We start from the raw sequence: 24,830 nt of genomic DNA on the forward strand, positions 1-24,830 counted from the left end.
TAGTTGACACACTGCATCGTAAAACAACAACCAAACCGAACAATACATGTGCTCATGTATGAACTGATTGAAGCGCCTTAAAAGACGATAACTGTTACCTTTCGCTTTGAGTCTTTCATGAATACTGTCCCTCGCTTGAGTTTAATTCTTCTTGGCAAGTTGCCTTCATCTTGGTCTTCTCGGTGGAAACTGCTAACACTGTCCAACCCTGGTAGCTCCACATTAAACAGGGATAGGACATCCGGGTACCCCATCAAGTAGTCAACAGCGTTCTGCCACTCAACTAGAGGATACAAGATATTATACATCTAACTTGTGTGACTATCGCAATCGTAAATTTCGTTATGTTATCAGACATTCGTCTCTAAGTTAGGCCCATGTAAGAGTAACACTGATGATCGGACGCATTTTGTGAAACACCACTTTAATATACCCACCGCCAAAAGACGCGAATACCATATTGTTAGTTAATAGATGTATGATATTAACTCACTCATATTCAAGAGATATTTGATTGGTTCGATGCACAAACGAACATACTGCTATGTTGTGTGAACCGACGCTCGTGAATGCATGGCATGTGATGGTATAAATCCATGACTCGATATGCGTGTTAAGTTTGGATGTCACGTGCAGCATATTGTGTTAGAATAAAGTCATGCTGCGGTAACACTTGACTGATTGTTAGTTTTGTCATTAATTGGTACACACTGGGAACATCTCTTCTTAACGTACATACATCTCTATAGGTTTTTATGGTTCGCGTTCCTTTTGGCGGCGACTAGATATAAGCATAAATCAATTTACACTTGCCGTGTGTCCAACCCTCAGTTTGTAGTTTGTCGAGTTGTCTCGTTTTGTAATCTCTGTTCTGAAACCAAAGGAACTGGCAGTAGCAGTGAAAGTAGCATCAGAGTCACCACCCTCACCGTTTCGATTATGTTATGATATTAATCTTTCCACATTTCTCTGTTGAAGATAATGTTAAGCTTGAATATGATTTGAAGCAGTTTGAAATATTTGCAGTTTGAATTAACGACCAAAAGATATTCATAGTTGTTTCGATATTTCTGTACAAATCTTCAAGAGTGTAAGAATATGTAAATGGTTACCGATTTTAAACTGCCCAATTCTTCATTTAGAGATTCAATCTCTTGCATTCCTGGAGAAGAAACAAATGGATTACTGTAGTACATACAACAGTGGATATGTGTTCACGTGACTTACTGAATATATCATGTTTCCTATGCTGAAATTAACACTAAACAACATATATGGAAATGTTTTACCACAACATTTGAGAAATAGAAGGTTGATTGCAATTGTTTATAAATGGTAATTCAACCAGCTGTTATGGGTTGGTGATATAGATACTTACGACTCTCTGCCTCGCCAACATCTGTGTCCTGGACTTCCAGTGCCTCGCCAACATCTGTGTCCTGGAGTTCCAGCTTGTCTTCAGTGTGGATATCCTCCAGGGGCTCCTGAAAATAGTTTCAATCTTCAAAAGTGTTTGTTTAGGATTGTCGGTGTCGGAATGTTCCACTATGTAAACTGCGTGTGTAATGAATCGTTTCTTTATGATCAACATCATGTGTGCAACGAATCATGTTAGTTGATATGGAAGCCGGATGCAAATTCCCAAAAGCCCAATGTATGCCCCTTGTCGTAACACGGTGGTACTGGTGTTTGATCTTCCTCCCTAAACTAATGCAACTGACAAGTAGATCACTGTTAAACCAAGCTCTAGACCATGCACTTTAAGCGGACAGCCAGGAAGCACATTGAGATAATATCCAAACCATATTGCAGTCTTTTGACAAAACACATCATGGCACCTACCGTTGAAGAAGACACATTTCGTTTACTCTCCCGTGTCACATAGATCGTCTCAGGATCTTAAACAACAATAAATACATACGTTTGTCTTAAACAATAACTGTTCATATTCCACCTTCCTTCACATAGATACAAGTATGTACATTTCTGTAAACAAATTTATATGTTTATATATGTCCTCTTTTATGTGTTTCCTTTTGTTTTTGTTATTTGATACTTGACCCATGAAGATCCGGATCAGAATAGGTCTTCAGTAACCCATGCTTGCTTACTATGCTTATTATGCTTGCCGTAAGAGGAGACTAAGGGGATCGGATGGTCACGATTGATGCGTGTCATCGTATCCCAATTGCGTGGATCATTGTTCATGATGTCAATCACTGGATTGTCTGGTTCAGACACGATTATTTACAGACGGCCGTCATATAGCTGGAATATTGCTAATTGAGGCGTTAAACAAGAAACAAAATAAAATCAACAACAACAAAAACTTGATACTATAATAATTAATAAGAGCTGTAAAAGGCTGTAAAAGTGTACCTGTTTTTATGAATGTCCGTGGTCAATTAGTTTATATGTGTTCGTCCACATAACCAATAATCATGAAAGTGTGAATGTGAAAATTCCCTTCAATTAATACCAAAACCAAATTACTGATGTAAATTATCTCCCTTTACTATTTATTTACAGAGATATCCAGAGATGTATTATTGTGGATATATTTTGACATTTGTCATCTTACAAAATGCGTATATTTTGGATATATTAATCATTCCAAGAAATATAAAATGAAGATACAAGCTTTTATATCAACGTTCTTCGTCCTGTGTTAGTTGATCCCATAAAGTGTGCTCATATAAGTAACACAAATTTATGACTTATAATCTGGGTCGAACTTGGTAATATGATCTAAGTCAACAGAGTTGCGTCCCTTAGCCTTGGTCGATCTGACTCTTGGTTTGTAAGCCTGAGAGGGACCTTTGTGGAGCCAATTTGTTCAATATTCATACCTAATCACTCACCCCACGACCTGAGTCTCTTGAGGTTTCGAAAGTTATCAAGTTGAACACACTGTGCTATTACTGAAATATTGCCCCAATTGACTTAAACATAAATTAAGTTACATGTACATCAACTCAAACATCTGTACATATAACTGGAATATGAATGGGTCAAAAAGTAAAATCGGTACTGCAAACGTTTCTGTTATCAACTATTTAATGAAAAGGGTTTGTTCCAGTTAGCAACGGAAGAATACAATTACAAGCATAATAGGACCAAATGATATAAATCTCAAACACACAGTCTGCATTATTTTGGAAAATGATGATAATGTCTACTTACCTTTCTCAAGGTAAGCCAGTTTAACGCCTTGATAGATGAGATTGGTTCTGTCCTTTACCATAACCTGAGACAAAGAAACAAACCATTTACAAAGTGACGCAATACTAGTAATTAATAATATTTGTACAAATCGTGCGTTATTTAAACCTAATGTATGCTTCACGAGAGTTTAGCCTTAATTATGGTTTGCCATTTGTATTCTAATATAGACCTGGATTCTTACCGATCGTAAAAGATGAAAAACACTCTTTTCTTGTTCCACTTTTTCTCGCAATGTAACCAGTTCTGCTTCTTGTAGAACCGGGTGTTGGTTACCAAAGAAAAATGCTGGAAATATTTAATAAAATCTTAAATATATGTAACTTAAACAAAACCACGAATAATATAGCAATTGCCTAAACAATACTTTGCAAATTGTCAGTTATTCAAGTATATTATCAATAATTTTATCAATGGCAATGGTGGATAATAATCTGATTAACTTTATAGTTAATAGTTTAGCTACACAACTTTACACTATAATTAGAAATTAATAAAACGTTTTCCAGAATAGCAAATCAGAAAAATCAAATTCATATAAATTCGACAACCAAATCAGTCAAAGTAGATTGAAAGGCTCTAAAGTAGATATGAACGAACTTCATATAATATTGGCTTTAAACTCATTGCCATTTAATCTATTATTTTATGTGTCCAGAACAAGATAATACATGGCACATGATGTTCGCAGCCCTTCAAAAGAGCAGAGTCGCTTGTACGAGTCCAACTATATGACTAACATGTGTTAATGAATCACTATCAAATAGTGATGATGCCAGATGTTCGCGAAAAAGTGAGCGTATCCTTCCCCATTGACACCCGTCACAAACACTTGCGTAGGCAAGTCAATTGTTCTCTTGAAAGAACGTGAACATATGTTACAAGTCGAAATAAGGAATTGCATCGGAAATAATATTTGCCACTAATGCGTCAAATTTTGAAATGTCCTTCATTTGTCTTCCATAATACTTTTTGAAAGACTTACTGAAGCCTTGAATATTGTAACCTTGATTAGACAAATTTTAAGCAAGAGTCGTATGACGCTCTTTGACATCTTTTTAAGAACGATTGTACCTTAATAGTTGTGAAATGTAGACACGAAAGGCTGGAGCTGCTGGTTGGTTGGTTGGTTTGTTGTTTAACCCCGCACTCAGCAATATTCCAGCTATATGACGGCGGTCTGTAAATAATCGAGTCTGGACCAGACACTCCAGTGATTAATATCATGAGCATCGATCCACGCAATTGGGATTGATGACATGCATCAACCAAGTCAGCGAGCCTGACCACCCGATCCCGTAAGTCGCCTTTTACGACAAGCATAGTCACCTTTTACGGCAAGCATGGGTTGCTGAAGACCTATTCTACCCCGGAATTTTCACGGGTCTGGAGCTGCTGGAATATTGTCCACATAAAGGGAGAGTTGACTATTGGAAAGCTGAAGTCATCCCCCTGAAAATCATGACAATACTCACATCCTGCACCAGTTGAAGTACTGTCCCTAGTCTGTTGACGTGGCTTGTTGTCCAAACTGTCCTTATTTTGGTGAAACTGAAACCACCAAATGACGAGTGATCCGTAGAGGATTTTAAATTGTTTGAATCTTATTTATAACTTTATCGTGATTGCAGTCAAATCTTGTTAATGAATACACAATGCCATTTAGAAAGTGCTAAAACTATCTGCAATTGTTTGTCACATAGTTTGAGCACATACTTTGTATATACATGTAAATACTGTAAATTATTTAACTTAAGATTTAACGAATGTTATATTTGGGATAACACTTTCTTGGTAAAGTACAGATTCTCGTACTTTTTGGGGGTTGAGTCCCGTCCGGCATTGTGCAATGGCATTGTGTATTCATAGCTTTCGGCCATGGGAGCCGTGCCCATTTACACTTGTCAGGAGGGTACTCAAAGTACGTGATCTAGACTACCAGTTGTCGGACTTTCATTTTTGTGGCTGAGTGGGTTAGATCGCTGACTTTGTGTGCCGGCGATTAGGTGCCTCACCCTGGCAAGTGTGGGTTCGAATCCCGGACGGGACTCAACCCCAAAAAAGTAAGAGAATCTGTACTTTACTTAGAAAGTGTTATCCCAAATTTAACATTCGTTAAATCTTAAGTTAAATAATTTACAGTATTTACATGTATATACAAAGTATGTGCTCAAACTATGTGACAAACAATTGCAGATAGTTTTAGCACCATTTGCTGTTGTTACAGAGTGGTCACAAAGCGACTTTGAAAAAATATTTATGTTCTTAATAACGTAATTACTCCCAATAAGATCTACTTACAGCCACATGTGGTCTAAGCTTCTCCATCATCAACACCAGCACGTCAAACTCTCCAAGGAGATATTTCATCCTTCGTCTCCATTGATCTGAACAAGTTTAATGAAGAAGATTTATAATGTGATAAAATGACTGAACATCGCTATCCTCACAACTCATCATCACCAATCACTCCACATACCTAAATTATTTAAGTTTGTCATAGACTATTTTATTTCAGAGTTATTTTGTTTACTTAAATAAAAAGTTACCGTTGGTAAATACATCCATTAGTTTCTCGATTCTGGCAGTCTCCTGAAAAATCAAATTGAAATGTTCTTGCAACATCAGTGATAAAGCAACGACCATATTTATTAAATGGAATTGCAGAGATACAGGTTGTCTGGGAGTTAATGTCTTTGATAGGAACTTCAAAGTGAGAGAAAAATGCATCTAAGAAGTTTACAGTGCCATGTGCTACATAATAGTAATGACATGGCCCACTCAGAGCAAATCGTTTACACGTACAGTATCAAAGGTATTTAATTGATGGAGGCACATGGAGTACATTCCACTGTTATATGTACATTTTCATAATGAAACTATAGTATACATTACCTTCTCTACCATCCACTTTCTGTACTTAAGCTGCTTGATATCAGTTAGATCTGAATTAAACGGAATGATCTTGCTTATTCAACGAAAGTAGTAATAATTGATTATGTGATAACATGAAATAAATGTGTGTTCATTATCTTATGTATCACACCAGGAATATATAGCATAAGCGTGTTTTGGGGGAAGCAGACAAGAACATTTAAAGATACATGTACTTACAGTTTCCAAATTGCCAATGGTGACGTCTTGTTTCCGGTGTCACACTGTTTGTTTCATCAACAATGTTCACGTATGAGGACAGATCCAGTTTTCTGAGGTCGTTCACTGATACCACTGATGCATAGGCTGACCTGGAAGTATGGTCGATTAAGTCATTGACAGAAACAAGCAGAAATAATTAACTCAATCTTGAGTTCAAATCCTTAGATATTCCAATGTATACTTTGTTGAGAGTGCTTTGATTTAGCTACTATGATATTAACAAACCTGAGTCTGTCCCTCTCTTCCCGTGACCTACACACCAGCAGAGTGTCCCCCAGCCTGCTCAGTCTCCTGGCCACCTCCAGCATCAGAGTCGTTGCCCCGCTACCTGGCACACACCGGACCTGGACATCCTTACTGTTAATGTTCTCCACCAGAATGATACATTGTTCTTTGGTGAGAAATCTTATACAGTCATCATTTGCGTCACCATTATCTTTAAGCACCGACTTTGTCTCAGCAACACCCGCCCAAAACGCTGTCAGGACTCTATCATATCTCCTAGGATTCATTAACAATGAACGCATAGGAACAAAATGAGAAGAATCGTCAGCCAAAACCTTCAGGCGAGTTTTGAATGCGACACTATCCTTGAGAGTCGACGTATTGATCACTCCATGTATTGAGTTCACATCTTCATCCATGAATCTCATGAGTTTATGTCTCACTCCTCTCGCCACAGACGTATTGTATGCCAACGCTTCCCTTGACTCTTCATCACCATCAACGAGTGACAGGACCATAGTTTGCTTAGTGGGAAAGGCTATGAACACATCACACACGGCATTACTTGGACGAGGTGATGTGGTAAAATCCAGAGCAACTGATAAAGTGTCTGATAAGAACATGAAATATGGCTTAGTCTTTGGAAAGTTTGTATTCTCTACTTCTTCATCAGTTCTGTGATCCAAACCTAAGACAAACACATGGTTTTCTACAAGTTCTAAGAGGCAGTCTTTCACGTTTGTCAACGTGGTTTCAAGTTCCAAGGGTTTTATGTTTCGACCTTCTGAAAACAAATAGAAGAAGTAATAATGGAAACCTTTTAAATTTTGTGTCGGAAATTATGCTCTGTGATGGTAGTAGAACTCAGTTCCCTCTTTTGTGCCCCTGTTGACTGAATTTGACACAAGAATCTATGTATTGGCACAAAAGTACCACCTACATGTCACTAAACATCTAAAGTAAACTTTTGACAGTAAAATATCCCTCCAAGAATAAGTGTTCATTGCTGTGTCTGATGAACAGTTGAATTGTTTCTGCATATGTTTGTCACAGGTGCCATCGGTGAGGAAGGATACGCCCACCTTTTCGCGAACACTTGGCATCATCACTCTTTCATAAACACATGGTTATAAGACAGTTGAAATCGCTATGCTATAGTTTGTTCTGAGATTCATTGTTTACCAATGACTCTCGTGACCAATTGCGAAACTTTTTACCATTACATTGGCAATATATAAGTCAATATGTTTAAATTAAATTAAATGAATTGTTGTGTAATGTCCAGAACTATCAACAAACTCTTTACTCTTAGTAATTAACACCATTACCTTTAGGAACGAAGTATCTCCGGATCTCGAAGATGCTGTTTCCAATTTGCTTCAGGTCAGGTCGGAAGAAATCGTTTGTTGCCAAGGCAAAGCCGTGCTCCTCATCTTTTGCAATTTGTTTCTATAATATAGAATCAAAACGTGAAACTTATCCTTAGTATACCACAGTTGTCATTTCAAGAAATTCATTTTGAAGCTGGACACTCTATGATATTATGGTAGGATATGTTAAATGTACATTTTCTTCTATATTTGAGGGAAATGTTTACCAGAAAAGTGATAATAATTTAATGCTGTTAAAGATGGAGGCTAAACATACCAGTAGCTTCAACATTTTGACGAGGATACGTATTGGCCCTGGAAAAGTTAAAATATAACATAAGAGTACCTATAGCACTCTGAGTGTAGAAAAGAACATACAAAGAAGCGAGCTAGCAAGCAGCAATATTTCTGTTCATGTTAGACATAAAACAATTAATCTTTTCCATAATATATTTAAACATATGACACTAGGAAGTTTGAAACGCATTACGTCAGAATTTGACCTTCGACAATACGATTAGTAAATACCTCAGAGTTTAGAGTAAATGTGTGTTTTCAGTTTTGTAGAGCTTTTGATGAAAGATTTGACACATAACATCTAATATTCTGACTGATTATTGATTGTTATCACAATTCATGAATTAGAATTTTCCAGGGATTACAACAGGATTCTGAAACTTCTGTTTTAAAGAAATTGAACAGCATGTTACCAATCTCATAACAAGAATAGAAAATATTACCAAACAATAAATAATTCAATGGGATCATTACCTCCTTTCTTGTCTAGTGTGTCAGCTCCGTCTATTTCCCTCGTGTGAAAGCATGGAACCATTCAAGGGTTTCCATCCGGATGACTGACTTTTTTGTTGGATCATATTTGTAAGCCAATGGTCCCCGTGGATCGTAAAACACTACACCATTCACGTGTTTTACTAAAATATGAATAATGTACTGTTCCTTTGTTTCGGACTTGTGATTTCTAAGTTCACCACTGCAACACAGCTCTGTAACATTTGACGGACAGGGGATAAAACGTATGTCTACTGAATGTGCGTCAGTCACTTTCTTTCCATCAAAGTCACACACAAGAACAGTGTCGCAAATCTTCTGCTTCAATGTCTCCTTCAAACAGTCTTGCTCATCAACACTAAAAGGCTGGAGACGGATTTCTTTTGACTCGTATCCATATTCACTTTTAAAAACACATTCCTCTTTGACACCATAGAGGTACGAACCACCATTTTCAAGTTTGCTCAATGCACTTATGTACTCAGTAATGTTAAGATTCTTAATAATATAAGCAACTATTTCATGATCCCCTTTCTTTTGGAGAAAGTGACTTTTCATTTGAATTGACCTGCTTTCATATGCACCTACAACATCATTTGCAGTATGTATTTCCTTAGGTAGAGTGAGGGAAGTGCCTTTGACGTTTCCTTTTTCTCTGATAAATGTTCGTAGTGTATCCGCAGGAATGTCAACAATGCAGTCATCAAGTGCAATCTTGGTTTTAAAGTCAGATGTTGTGACGGAGGAAGAAGCACTGACATAAAGAGCTAGGAAGTCACCGAAATCACAAAGCACCCTGTGGCCACTCAGCTTTTCCTTCCGGTAAACATCAGTAAATAATTGACCATCATGAATCAAGTCGTGAAGCTTTGCATCCACAAACTCATCGAATGCGCCAGTAAAATGATCCCCAGGTGCCAGGCCAACAAGATGAATTAATATACAACCAGAGTTGGAGTTGCGCAAGGCAGATACCTTTTCCAACAGCTGGTGGAGTTTACGATCTCTTTTCTCCCTTTTCTTCTTTTTGTTATCGTCCTTTTGCCCTACACCATACAGGTACTTAACATGAATCCCAATAGTCAAGATGATTTCAGTGGAAGAACACTGGAGGAAATTAGAAACTGCTTCATCAGACCGTGGAATATGTTCACTGAAAAGGAAATATACATAGACTTAGAAACTGGTAGATAACAAGTGTATCGGGACCAAATTACAAAACAACCCCTTGAACAATCCAGTTCACATCACGTTTATTTTGATGATAATTAATTCCAGGAAATAACCTATACTTTCGCATATAGTGTGTTCACTATATTGTAGTACGTTTGTTTTGTTTGTTTGTTGTTGTTTTAGGCCGCACTCAGCAATATTCATTATTTGATAAAATGTGACTTATTTAGTGTTCTATCTATAGAATGAACATAGGCACTGTAACCATATATCTGCTTCAAGAAAAAATAGACTTAGTCTTCACAATGACATGTGACATATGCGTACAGCAGAATAGGTATTTATCAATTATCACACTTAATATGACCACAAAACATCTGATTTAGAATTAATTGCCATCAAAGGAATTTGAAGAACATGATTGAGTACACATTGTTTGGATTGATAACAATATAAAGGGAAATGGAAATTATGGTTAAGCCTCTATTCACATACAACAAACGCTAATATAGTCTTGAGGATTCGACACGAGTATTGTTATAACAGACACAAACGCATTGAGGAATAATTCAGGGAGAGTTACAAAGTACTGTAAATTTAAGACACCAAATTATATCCTTACACAGTAGCAATTTAAATGTTTCACAAAAAGTGCAAATATCCTGAGATAAGTAACTTACACCCAGTTACATAACATAATTGAAAACCGTTAAATTAGAACCATCTTTTAGCAATAAATAGTATGAATCGACCGCATAAGGTGTTTGAAATACTCACATCAGACAATCCTTGTGCAATATTTCTTTAGCTCTTAAATCCTTGGTGAACGATGTAGAAGTGTTACCGTCTCTTGCATACAGTATACAATCAATTTTGACGTTAGCACGAACACATTCAAATCCTGTTAGTGTGTCGTCCCCTTCTTTTCTGTATATTATGTCCTGGTCCTTCGCGAACACAAAGACATATGTAAAACCTGATGGTAACTTGCTTCCATGTCTGAGATACGTGACTCTCTCCCCTTTGATGCCAACATCCACACATTCAAAGCCTGTTGGAATTGTTTCTCTATGTGTCACATATCTGATGTCATCGTCTCTGACATACACAGTCACGTGTGAGTCTGGAGATATTTCATCTCCACAGTAATTGCATAATAACATGACATCTGAACAATACCTTGGGTAACATAACACTTTGTAAAAGAACAAATAAATGTTGTTGTGAAATGTGCTCGGTAGTCATTCTTATAGGCCTACAGCAGATAATGCGTCCACACACCACGTGATTCACAGCCAATACGTATCAAGGAAATTAGGCCACACCAATACTGATAAACCACCCAAGGTCAAGTCAAGATAAACTAGACCAATTTTGAAAAGAAATTTTCATGGCGATGAACACTTATGAAAAGCATTAACAGAGAATCCTGTTTATTTTCTAGAATGAAAAACAAACAAACAGTACTTCGACAAATGACACAAAGTGATTGTGAAGTATATTCCAAGCGTCTTGTCTGATTTGTTTCACATTTAAATTGTCCAAACATTTTTGTGTCTACATTTACATAATTGTGTATACATGTAGCCTAAATTAGAAGTAGGGGCGGTCGATTAGTCCAGCGGTTAAAAGCGGCGTAAAACCATTCTCACTCACTCACTAACTTCAAAGTAGACATTTATTTTGGCTTGGTTGAACAAACAATGCTTACTGTTATTAAGAACGGTACACATAATTGATTTTAGCATGATGCATACATCACTATGCTTTACATTAAAAAAACGTTGTTGTTTTACGATTGAAAACTTATTCTACATAAGTAACAAAAACCTTTAAATATTCATAAGAAACCTAGCCACAATTCCGACCAGATCATGAGCATTAGTCCATGAATCACCATCAATAGTGATGATACCAGGTGTTCGCGAAAGGGTGGGCGTATTCTGCCCAATCGGTGGCACCCGTCACAAAAACTTGAAAACATGGCAATATTCATCTAAAAAACACGGGAACATATGGTTCAAGTCAAATTAGGGAAGTGCATCAAACATTCATTTTTGTCACTGATGCGTCAAATTTTAAAATATCATCCACACGTCAACCACAAAACCTTTTGAAAGCTTCTTTGAGGCATTGAATGTCGTAACCTTGATCAAATAACTTCTGAGCAAGAGTTGTATGACCCTTTCTAAATCTTCGTAGAAAGAGCAGGTTGTGAATTGTAGACATCAAAGGCTTGAGCTGCTGGAATATTGTTCGACAAGAAGGGAAAAGTGACAAAAAGAAAGTTAAAGTCCCTCTTGTCATACAATCTTGTGGATAGTGTTTTGTCACTCTGAATCACAATTTATAAGGCTCGCCAACTGAGATACAACAGTTTAACATGAATACCACACTCAGACACAGTATACTGACTCTGAGCCGACCAGTCCTTGTTTTAGCTCCTTAAGGCAGAGCACCAGACAGGGTAACAACAAGTACCATCTTTTAACGTCTTTTGGTATGACGAGTCCGGGGACCGAACCCCGGACCTTCCGCTCTCCGGGCGGACGCTCTACCTCTAGACCACGGAGGCGGTCTATAAGAGATAAACAACTAGTGGTCGTTGTTTATCGTACAATAAAACACTGCAGAGAGATTAAACCATGAGGGGCTGCGCCATTGAACGATAAACAACTCCCACTCGTCCTGTACTTCTTAAATACAGATTAAAATAAATAAATGTAGCAAAGAGGGTTTGGGTGAACCTGGCACATTCATGCTGGCCAGGCTCATCATCAGCTCAGGGCCCTTGCCCCCTCTACATGCAGCCCAGACAGCGAATGGGACTTCTCCCAGGAAGCGCTGCCTTGTCAAACCCACCCAGAACCTTTCGGAGAATGTCAAGACTCCCCAACACTGCAGCCTTCAGCGCTACCCAGATTGTCAGAAGGGCTGTATTCCTTGCAGCAAATCCGGGTATTCTTCCAGTGTCAGTCAACAGATTGGGAGGTACCAAACCTAAGGCACCGAGAAGAAAAGACATGATCAGGTAGGTTGGCCTGGATAGGTCTGAGGCTGTATACGGGCCTATTCCAAAGAAGTTGGCAAACAAAATACGAGTATATTCCAACAAAATCATGGGGAGGGACACCATTAGGCTCTTAATGAAGCCACGTGAAGGGCTTATTACATAGATGTAGATGTAAGAAGTCGGGCAATGAATGGGAGGCAATAACAGCTATTGATTAATTTTCAAACTTTAAACTTGATTACATTAGAAAACATTGAATAGAGAACCCCAACAATTGAAAAAAGTTGCACTATATACCTATTTACATGCCTTGCAAACGTGTGCATATCTTGCAAAATTCTATACTCTTGGAAATGTCATGAAAATAATAACTGTCCTACCTGTTACAAGGATTGTGCAGATTGATTTATATTCTGGTTTGTACCATTGCTCTCAAATGTAGCTTTATCCCACCAATTTAGTTATTAGAAATTCAATTATGGTGCGTCTTGGCACCCAGTGCAGGTTTCCACATGAGAGTTAACAACTATAATAGCGATATGTATCTCCAATTGGAGCGAGAATAATATTAATCTTGACTGACTGCCTGAACATGCTGTCAGCCCGTTAATGGTCATTAGCAACAGCGTTACCGGTCCTCTCTGACATTCGGAGCGGAAACCTCCCCTACCCAGCGCAGCTGAAACGTAGAAACGTATGTTTTATTACAAGGATTTGTTTGTCGTTTTTGCGTAAATCATAAGGTTGCACATTTCCCTCCCTTTTCCAATGAAGAGTGGCATTCTTACCCGGATCGTCACGGGGGAACGCATTTTATACGTGTGCAGCTGTTTATTGTAGCCATTATATTAAAAGGGGGCACGGGTGGCCCAGTGGTCTAATGCGCCGCAATTCGCTGTGCAGAGTTGCGTTCCTTGGGCACGCCAGAAACCTATAATTGCGGGTTCGAATCCCGGTTCGCCCCGATTATGTTTCTAGGTTTGTCAGCACCATATCCGTGCTCGTGGGTTTCACCGAAGTGGTAAACGTCTAAGAACTGCATCACTTCGGGCTTTCCTCCCACATTAAGCTGACACGCCGCGATATAACTGGAATACTGTAAAAAACGGCGTTAAACACAACTCACTCACTCACTAAAATGATCATTACAGGTGCATTGAGAAGGTTGTGTTAGGAATTTTAGCTAATGATGGAAAAGCAGTGCATTAATGTTAATGTTAATGACAGCTATGGCTTGCTGACGGTTGCATAACGAAGGACGTTTTGGCAATGAAGTTCATCTTCATGATAGATTGCCACGAAACCAAACAACAATACACGATGGCACCCGTCACAAACACATGCACAGGCAAGTTCATTGTTCAGCTGAAAAAAACAAGGTACAAGTTGTCATTTTTGTCAACGGTGTGTCAAATTTAGAAATGCCCTCCGCATGCCAACCATAAAACTTTTACTGAAGCCTTGGATGTTGTAACTTTGATCAAACAACTTCTGAGCAAGAATCGTATGGCGCTCTTTGAAATCTTGGTAGAATGCACGTGCTCGATTGTACCTCAAACGCTGTGAAATGGTGACACAAAGGGCTGGAGCTGCAGGAATATTGCTCGACATAAAGGGAAAGTAGACTATTGACTGTAGTAAAGTCATCCCTCTTGTCATACAGTCTTGCGGAGAGTGTTTTGCAACTCCGAATCTTTATGCATAAATCGGAGGGCAGGTGTGGCCCAGTCATCTAAGGCGATTCGCTGTGCAGAATTGCGTCCCTTGGACACGCCAGAAACCTATGATTGTTGGTTCGAATCCCGGTTCGCCCCGATTATGTTTCTAGGTTTGTCAGCACCATACCCGTGCTCGTGGGTTTCACCGAAGTGGTAAACGTCTAAGACCTGCTTCACTTCAGGCTTTCCTCCCACATTAAGCTGACACGCCGTGATATAACTGGAATACTGTTAAAAGCGGTGTTAAACCCAACTCACTCACAATTATGCATAAATCTGAATATGTACTTCTAGCCTAAATGCCTTACTCCCAAATTATACACAGATGTTATCAATGAAAAAGTCCTACATTTCACAATGTGTTTTCTCAGTAAACTTCAGATGACATTTGCTTTCATTTTGGACAAATTGATCTGAACCTCTGAAGAGAGATACACAACTATATCGCTATGCAATGTATTAAAGTATTTTGTTTTGTCCAGATATCAATTCGGGTATGTGTTTGTCGACTCAGTTGACGATTGACCTTAAATGTGGTCGATTGTGACAATCAAAGTTACACGAACACCTGCTCTGGTTTAATCACGAGGCTGATTTATATAACGTCGAGTAGAGTATTTTGATTGACATTTCGTGATAACGTATTGCATAGTTATGAGCCAAGTATCGCATGTTCTCGTTTATCTGTCTGGTATTACAGATAACTCTTCACATGTCGTGCAGGGGCAGTTATCAAGATAAACCATGAATTCAAACATGAAACACAATGTACAGACTTTACAAAACGAGGGTTTGTTGGTTGGTTGGTTTGTTGTTTTATGCCGCACTCAGCAATATTACAGCTATATGAGGGCGGTCTGAAAATAATCGAGTCTGGACCAGACAATCTAGTGATTGATATCATGAGCATCGATCCATACAATTTGGATCGATGACATGCTCCAACCCGTCAGCGAGCATGACCACCCGATCCCAAGAGTCGCCTTTTACGGCAAGTATGGGTCCCAACACGGGTCACAACACGAGGGAAACAGTACCCCGTCATTTTAACACTATCAGTGAGAATATGTGGTTGACATATTTCAGTGAAATGTTTCAGTCCGACAGTACAAACCGCAAGGACGATCAGATTAATACTGAAGACCCGCCTTTAGATGAAATTGATTATATTATCCTAGAATCGCCTATTACAGAGGAAGAAATAGAAAAGGCTCTTCATCATATACAAAATGGCAAATCTGCGGGCATAGATGAGATTTTGATCTACAACTCTGGTATATTTCCTTCAGTTTGGATTCCAGTCTATTATAGTACCGCTACATAAGAAGGGAGATACGAAGACAACTACCGGGGGATTTCACTATTAAGTGTTATAAGTAAGATATATATGGGTGTTCTCAATAACAGACTTTCCAATAGGGCAGAACTAGAGGACAAAATACCAGAGTCACGGGCAGGTTTCCGATCTGGGTATTCCACCATCGATCATATTTTTACTTTTCACTGTATTATAGAACAGTGTTTGATTAGAAAGAGGAAAACACTATATGTTGTATTTGTAGATTTTAAGAAAGTATTCGACTATGTAGAAATAAATTAAGGTACTGTTTGCAATGTAATTGCCTGAGTGGAAAAATGTTATCAGCCCTAAAAGCCATTTACTCTTCTGTTAAATCTTGTGTTCGACAAACTTCCGCATATACCGATTTCTTTGACTGTCCAAATGGTGCACGCCAAGGTTGCATACTTAGCCCTTCGTTATTATTTATAGGGGCACTTTCAAAAACTATAAATGAAAACGGTAAACATGGCATACAATTATTTCCAGATATGTATGAAATTTTGTTACTGTTATTTGCAGATGACGTCATCCTTGTTTCAGAATCTATTGCGGGTTTACAGACTCAGCTTAACATCCTTGGGGGGTTTACAGATACAAGGGGATTAACTGTTAACATACAAAAATCTGCCAAGGAGAAATGGACATACAAAGACATATTTTCTTCAACTTTCAAGATGACAAAGTGTATCGCTGATCTAGCAAATCGTGGAAAAAGGGCTTTGATGGAAATAAACATAAATTTTAATAAAATAGGAATGATTGATCCAAAAGTATATTTTAAATATTTGATACACAGGTGTTACCAATACTTTTATGTGGGTCAGATGTATGGGGTTACCAGCGGTATGATCAAATAAAACGAGTTCATCTCTTGGCATGTAAAAGTTTTTGAAAGGTGGGAAAACAAAAGCCAAATGCCATTGTCTATGGTGAATGTTGTCGCGACCCATTTTATGAGTGAGTGAGTGAGTATGGTTTTACGCCTCTTTTAGCAATATTCCAGCAATATCACGGCGGGGAACACTAGAAATGTGCTTCACACATTGTACCCATGTCGGGAATCGAACCCGGGTCTTTGGCGTGTCGAGCGAACGCTTTAACCACTAGGCTACCCGACCGGCCCCCGCTTTATGTCAATGCGCAGGTCCGCATTATAAAGTATTGGTTAAAATTAACCCGAATGCATGAAGGGCGTATTCCAAGAAAAGTATATAATATGTTGATGTATTTCGACAACATTTGTCGTAATACTTGGGTAGCATCTGTTCGTAACATTTTTATTTTCTCATGGTTTGGGATTTGTATGATTTAACCTGTTTGTAGCTTTCATTGGGGTGCTTTAAACGTGTCTTGTAGATGAATTTCGTCAAAACACTGGATGCCAACACTCAACAGTAGTACCTGATATATGATGTATAAAGAATATAAAACACTGTTTGAACCTGAAAGATATTTGAGTATCTACAATGGCAAACATGTACGCAGTGTTTTTATTAAATTAAGATGTAACGTTTTACCTTTATGGCAGAACGAGGGTAGATGGCAATCTATTGAACCATGTTAACGTATGTGTCCTGTTTGTAATATCATTTCGTATTGATCTGTAAACATTATACTGAGCTGTGTAAAGTTTATTTGCCAGAATTGTATTGGAAGTTTCCAACGATATATATATAAATTCAAAACATTATTGTGTACAACTCAGGATGAAGGTCTGCAATATTATGTATATTATGCGTATAAACAAAGACATAAAGTCGTAAAATCTATGTAATGTGCTTCACATTGTATTATTGGCACTGCATTTCTTGTATATGGGCCAAAGGCCTACACACAAATAAACTAATTTTGACTTTGACTTTGACTTTGACCCCAAGCCGCCATAGAGCACCCCCGAAATAGTCTTCTTCTATCAGTCCCAGTATACTATTCGGACGTTTGATAACGGGGATCTATGACTAATAAAAACTGATAATGACACTGGAAGCATATACGTCGTTACTACCCTTTTTTCCTTTATCTGAATCTGACACTTAGACAGAGGTTTTCCATGATTGTAGGATATAGCAGACATTAACTAATTTATCAGAGATATTTTCATGATACAAATGTTGTGACATTTTAAACCATAATTAATAATCATCTACACAGCGACTTAAGTGGATCTGCCAAGAGGATTTTTAAAATCAAAATTAATATCACATAGCTTTGAAATGAGAGTGAGTGAGTTTGATTGTAAGCCGCTTTGAACAACATTCCAGTTATATCACGGCGCGTCAACTTGATGTGGGAGGTAAGCCCAAAGAGAGGCAGGTCTTAGAACTTTACCACTTTGATGAAAACTACCAGCACGAGAAATAATGGCTTTGAAAGTCAATGAACTTATTGACATGACGTGAATACCATGTATACTTAAATGTGTATACAGACCGCCGTATTGTACTTCTAGAAATGGTTATATATACTTATATTTTATGGAAAAAAAGGTGTCGACGAAGGCTTCGTATTTATAACCAGCATAATAAGATTAAAAAAACACTGACATATTTACACTAAAACTAGAGCTATAGGTAGCCAATAACATAAGATAGGTCACCATACCTGGTACCATGGGATTTACACCATCCCATTAGTCGCAATAATAGCCGGTTGTATCAAAATCAAGCACATATATATCAATTGCTATAAAACATTGGTAGTCATAATACTTCACACATTCATTCTCAGTTGGACAATTAGATTACGCGGCTTCAACTATCGTTATAATCTACCAATCTTCCAAAGCATTAATTTTTTTTACAAAACAGAGCATTACAAGAAATATCAATTTAGTGTCATTTATACAAAACAAATGATGAAACGTACTTTAGTATGGTAAAAACTTACAATAACGAACATTGTATGTATGTAAATCAAAATTGTAAATTGTAAATAAAAGCGAAAAAAACCCATTCCATATTCATAAAATAAAAGTGACAAAAACTTGTCCACAATCATAATAAATCTATACTAAAAGCAAAGACAATTGTCCACGATTCCGACTATACTAACATTATGTCTTTATGAATCACTATCTATCAAATGATGATGCGACCAGTTGTTCTCGAAAGGTTAGTTTATCCTGCGCCACTGGTGGCACCCGTCACAAACGCATGCAAAGACGTGGCAACTGTTCACCTGAAGAAATACACGGGAAAATATGGTAAATAATCGAGTCTGGACCAAACAATCCAGTGATTGACATCAAGAGCATCGATCCACGCAATTGGGATACAGTGACATGCATCAACCAAGTCAGTGAGTCTGACCACCCAATCCCGTTAGTCGCCTCTTTCGGCAAGCATAGCCGCCTTATACGGCAAGCATGGGTTGCTGAAGACCTATTCTACCCCCGGAATGACCGGTCAAGATCAGCAGGGAGGGGAGTACAGTTGGTCTCCCTGGGGATGCCTACTTCTTGTCTGAATGTAGTATCCCCAAATTTCACATAGATGCTATCAAGTCCAGCATTTCACATGGTTTTAGGGTTTGACATTAATTGTCAAAGATGTAACCATAGCTATGGTCATCGCGTATTGTGACAAATGCCTTGCAACTTATTCGTGTTGTCCTAAAACGACAAAACAACAAAAGCAAACAAAACAAACAAACATACCGAACTTAATGTTTGAGGGCAATAATATTTCGTCTTCCTTGTCTTTTGTTCGTAATGGGTAGCCAATATGCCCATGTATGTAAACGTATTTTATTCAACAGTAAACATGAACTTTTAAATCGGGGTAACGTGACTTTAGCTGTAAGTGAAGATGACAGAGGAGACAAGATAGATAACAAACCTTTGTCCTTGAGTTTTGTATCAACAGAAACAGAGTCAAGCACATTGCTGTACTTTGCATTTTTGAGGAAAGGTCGCGACAAGGTCTTACCCTTGAGCTATTGTTACAAAGACAAGCATAATCGAAAAGTGTATGCCTCTTGCTGCAAAAACATAAAGATATAGTCCCGAACGTTCAGACCTCGTGCATGAGTGAGTGAGTGAGTGAGTTGGGTTTAACGCCGCTTTTAACAGTATTCCAGTTATATCACGGCGTGTCAGCTTAATGTGGGAGGAAAGCCCGAAGTGATGCAGGTCTCAGATGTTTACCACTTCGGTGAAACCCACGAGCATGAGTATGGTGCTGACAAACCTAGAAACATAAAAGGGCGAACCGGGATTCGAACCCACAATCATAGGTTTCTGGCGTGCCAAAGGGACGCAACTCTGCACAGGGAATCGCGGCGCCTTAGACGACTGCACCCCCCCCCCCCCCCCCCCCCACACACACACACACACCCACCCCCGTGCCCCTACCTCGTGCATGATGCGTGTCACATGTGTGATAGTGATGCGTGAAAGACTGATCGATACACTGTTGGTTGAAATGTTGTATTTTTCATGATATTCACGTTCACGCATTAATTTTTGTAGTTACCACAGGATGAAGTGACTTCGTCTTAGTGGATTTCTCTTACTGACTTATAACATATAGTTTATCAGACTTTAAGTCAAAGATAGAAAATCCAGCTTTGTAAATGGTCAGTTACCATCTTGTAAGAAAATATGCACTGGACCGACATCATGACGTCATAGTGTTTCATATGACGTCATCTGCTTTTACGTGATAATGGACCCCGTTCTGACGATCACAAGGCAAATCTGATATTGTCACACCAACATATTCCACCGAAAATGGTCTTAGTAAACATTCACAGTCTGCACCCTCTCGGATTTTTCCACACGGGAAGTGAACCATTTCCTGTGCTAAAGGAAACAGTGTCGGTTCGAATCCCGGACGGTACTCAACCCCAAAAAGTACGAGAATCTGTGTATAAATGTTATATTTGGGAAAACACTTTCTTTGTAAAGTACAGATTCTCGTACTTTTTTTGGTTGAGTCCCGTCCGTGATTCGAACCCATCTAGACTACCAGTTGTCGGACTTTCAGTTTTGTGGAAGCCACGTCGGCTGAGTGGGTTAGATCGCTGACTTTGTGTGCTGGCGATTAGGTGCCTCAATCTGGCAGTGTGGGTTCGAATCCCGGACGGGAATGTGTACATTACAAAGAAAGTGTTATCCCAAATATAACATTTGTTACATTTGACCACTTTTCTAAATGGCATTGTGTGTTCGTTTGCAAACATTGTTCCAGTTTTTTCTTTTCGTATAGTTCTCGAGTTTTAGGTATTTATGGCTAACCGTTTCAATGCTGTAAAAGCAATGACCCTAAGTGTGCTAAAAACGAAACCTTTTGGTAGTGAAGTAAGCTGATTATATAGTCTCCCAGATACGAAACGCACAGGTTAATTTCGACATCTTTAATCTGCTGTGTACAAAGTGGAATAACCCGTGTAATAAAATATCATTTGCAGCCACATTACACAACGAGAAAGTAGGAAATGATACATAAGTCTACAATAGTTCAATCAGTGGTGACGTCAGTTCACAAGAGGGCGTTGTTCTCAGTGCCTGTTGTAACCACTATGTCTCTCCAAAACCGCTCTGTATCCTGTCCGGGTTAATTGACGAAGTCTTTGGATCCGAACTTGTGGAATCCTAACCCACTCGTCCTGCAATGCGTGTAAAATATGCTGAAGCGTCTCGGTGCCGGTATATCTTGACGTAGCTGTCTATCGAGATCACCCCACAAATGTTCAATGAGGTTAAGATCTGGCAACTTGGAAGGCAATATGGGAACTGTAATGTTCTCATTCTGTAGATGGTCAATAGTGGCACGTGCTTTGCACGCTAAATTCTTTCCATGTATGCGGAAAGCATTTTAAAAAAATGTTACAATCTAACACCGTTTCTGAAAAATAATTAGATTATCTCTTTCCACATAATCTATTCGTTTTTTTGAGAGTTTACATTTTCTGAACTCCTCACAGACTATTTAGTCTTTTTTCATTTGGATTTTCTCACTTTTCATAGATATTTACTTTTCATAATTAACAGCCTTCGATGTGAATAGGGGGCACGGGTGGCCCAGTCGTCTAAGGCGCTGCGATTCGCCGTGCAGAGTTGCGTCCCTTGGGCACGCCAGAAACCTATGATTGTGGGTTCGATTCCCGGTTTGCCCTATGTTTCTAGGTTTGTCAGCACCATACCCGTGCTCGTGGGTTTCACCGAAGTGGTAAACGTCTGAGACCTGCATCACTTTGGGCTTTCCTCCCACATAAAGCTGACACGCCGCAATAAAACTGGAATACTGTTAAAACCCAACTCACTCACTCACTCGACGTGAATAGCCACCAGATTTGCTGATGTGTTAAATATTTATCTTACAGGTTTGGTAAGGAAACAAAACTGAAATTTGTTGTGACGTAAAGGAAACTTAGAATACATAATTATAACATTCCGTTGTAAGTAAATGTATTTATAATATACCTTATTCGCCTGACCAACTTCTGTACCTATCTGTAATTAATCTTTATGGCGCCAAACTACTGCAGGGTACGACTACTGTGTAGGGTTTTAAAGCCCGATAGCAATAATTTCATTGTACTTATATTCAATGTATATATATCGTTAATGTTAATATATCGATGTTTATAAAAAACACACATTAAAAACGACAGAACTTTAAGTAATCAAAAGTTATGAATTTGACCATCACAAGTAGCTTTTCATTTTACGTCTGTACTGTACTAATATACACCATTTTATCATGCTTTTACTGTAAGGTGAAAATCATGTGAAATCAATGAAAAACAAATAATGTGAAATCATGTTTTTGATATGAAACAATGTTTCTTGTCTCACAAATCCCGAATCAGTGAGATTGTAGCACGTAAAACATTATGAATGAAAGGCGTGGATTTGTGAATGAATGGAATGAGAAAACAATGGTCCCGTTGTCCAATCAAACATTGACCTTTGTTTAACTGACCAATCAGCTTCGAGAATCTTTAATTACACACTGTGCAAATATCAAAAAGATATTATATATTTGAGCCCATATGGGTAATAAAAATAAATTATTGTGCACACTGTGAACAAGTACGGAAATTGGTTACCCACAGTTTGGTAATAAGGTTTCTGTTACGTGTGTTTACGTTTCTTGTGTACATCAAACGTCGTTCTAATCAGTCACTCTTTGCATGAATTTACGCAATGACCTGGAAAATACAGAATGAGTGAGTGCGTGAGTGAGTGAGTGAGTGAGTGAGTGGGTGACTAATAACTTATGTGGCATCAGTTGTGTTGCAGCAACACTATGGAAACTTTAACATATTGTCCTCGTGAGAGTCAACCACTGTGACACCATTCTTGTCTTGTGAGTATATGCGTTTTGTACAGATGTACCCATAATAAGGAAGACACTGCCGTGTACATGTATGTCTAGTGTAAATGTATATAGTTCCCATTGCCATGGTGTGACCGGATAGAAAGGATGAGCGTGTGCTCATGATGTCAGCTAGTGGCTGTCTGGCCCTTACACTGTATTTCAGTGTGAACACACAATGCCATTTAGAAAGTGGTTAAATTTAACAAAAATGATATATTTGTGATAACACTTTTTTTGTAAAGTATAGATTCTGGTACTTTTTGGGGTTGAGTCCCGTCCGGGATTCGAACACACACTGTCAGGATGAGGCACCTAATCGCCAGCACACAAAGTCAGCGATCTAACCCTGTGCTATATAATTGCTGTGGAAATTATAAGAATGGACCACTGATAATCAGTGATAACATAGGGTGAGTATATCCTGCCCTACCGGTAGCACCCACGATTTATTGTCTGACACAGCACGATATGGCTGAAATATTGCCCATGTGACGTTAAATAATAACTCACTCACTCACTCTGACACAGCACAGATATATGCCTGCCATGCGACGTCAGCCCGTAAACAAACCAGATTATCAAGTGATCGATAAACCAGAACATCCTGCGACACATTACTTATTTTATTGAAACTAATAAAAACGGTATATTAATTTTGAATAACGTTTGTTGTGTACAAGTGCAGATATTTTGCAGCTTATAAGTAAAGAAAAACGTTACGAAATATATTTTGCGACACAGTGGGGCGCAGTTTTAAAGTCTCAGCCCAAACATTTCTTTAGTAGTTGACTCAGCACAGATAAATGCTACTGAGCTTATGATAAAACTCGGGGGACATTCAGTCACCAACATGCTTAGGACTATCGTAGCATTCTAAGGACTGTACATTCCTTGATTTTACACCGCTTTTTTGGATAGATTCTGTACACTGTGATCTCAGGCCGCTATTCAAAATTCAAATCGCTCCACGTATTGTACAGAGGGACGGGTGGCCCAGTGCGCCGGAGTGTACTGTGCAGAGTTGTGTGTACCCATGGGTTCGAACCCCAGGTTTGCCCTAATTATCAGTCTTGGTTCAACAGCCCCATACCCGCGTTCACTGGTTTCACCAAAGAGGTAAATGAAACGCATCAGTTCTGGATTTCCGGGATTTTTCTTATCTACTTAGTAGTTACTAAATTAATGTCAAATGAAATACAGAGAGTGCGGCGTTAAACACCAAACAAGCAAACACAACAGATAAGCTATTATCTTAGTAACCTGTATCCTTATGAATTGTGTTGTCAGTCATTAATGAAGTATTTACAGAATGGATATCAGCAAAACCAACGAGTAGATCACGTTGAAGTGTAAATATACTCTTATCAAATAAGAGAAACAACTGTCTTTGTAGTAGGTAATAAACCAGGCAAGGCCGCCCGTATTTTCTTCTGTGATTCCCATCTCCCGTCCGCCCTGCATTTTCATTCCCATGTGAAATGATTAATTTATTCTCTC

The 24,830-nt window shown here is 38.5% G+C and overlaps 2 protein-coding genes across 2 annotated transcripts in view; one reads left to right on the top strand and one right to left on the bottom strand.

Annotated features, from left to right (window-relative positions):
• The window catches only part of LOC124151408, a 460,916-nt gene that overhangs the window by 185,829 nt on the left and 250,257 nt on the right, over nt 1-24,830 (top strand). The window lies entirely within an intron of this gene.
• LOC124151432 lies at nt 1,405-11,161 on the bottom strand. Its single transcript, XM_048390983.1, has 13 exons — nt 10,713-11,161; nt 8,745-9,915; nt 8,251-8,288; nt 7,932-8,052; nt 6,604-7,387; nt 6,337-6,467; nt 6,118-6,167; nt 5,772-5,814; nt 5,524-5,609; nt 4,698-4,779; nt 3,184-3,247; nt 1,843-1,898; nt 1,405-1,484 (listed from the first exon to the last, which is right to left on the bottom strand). Exons 2-11 carry the CDS (start codon nt 8,803-8,805, stop codon nt 3,204-3,206), a joined length of 1,440 nt encoding a protein of 479 aa, XP_048246940.1. The 5' UTR covers nt 8,806-9,915; nt 10,713-11,161; the 3' UTR covers nt 1,405-1,484; nt 1,843-1,898; nt 3,184-3,203.

Source organism: Haliotis rufescens, unplaced genomic scaffold (genome assembly GCF_023055435.1).
Source record: "Haliotis rufescens isolate VD_foot unplaced genomic scaffold, xgHalRufe1.0.p SCAF_9, whole genome shotgun sequence".
Lineage (NCBI taxonomy): Eukaryota > Metazoa > Mollusca > Gastropoda > Lepetellida > Haliotidae > Haliotis > Haliotis rufescens.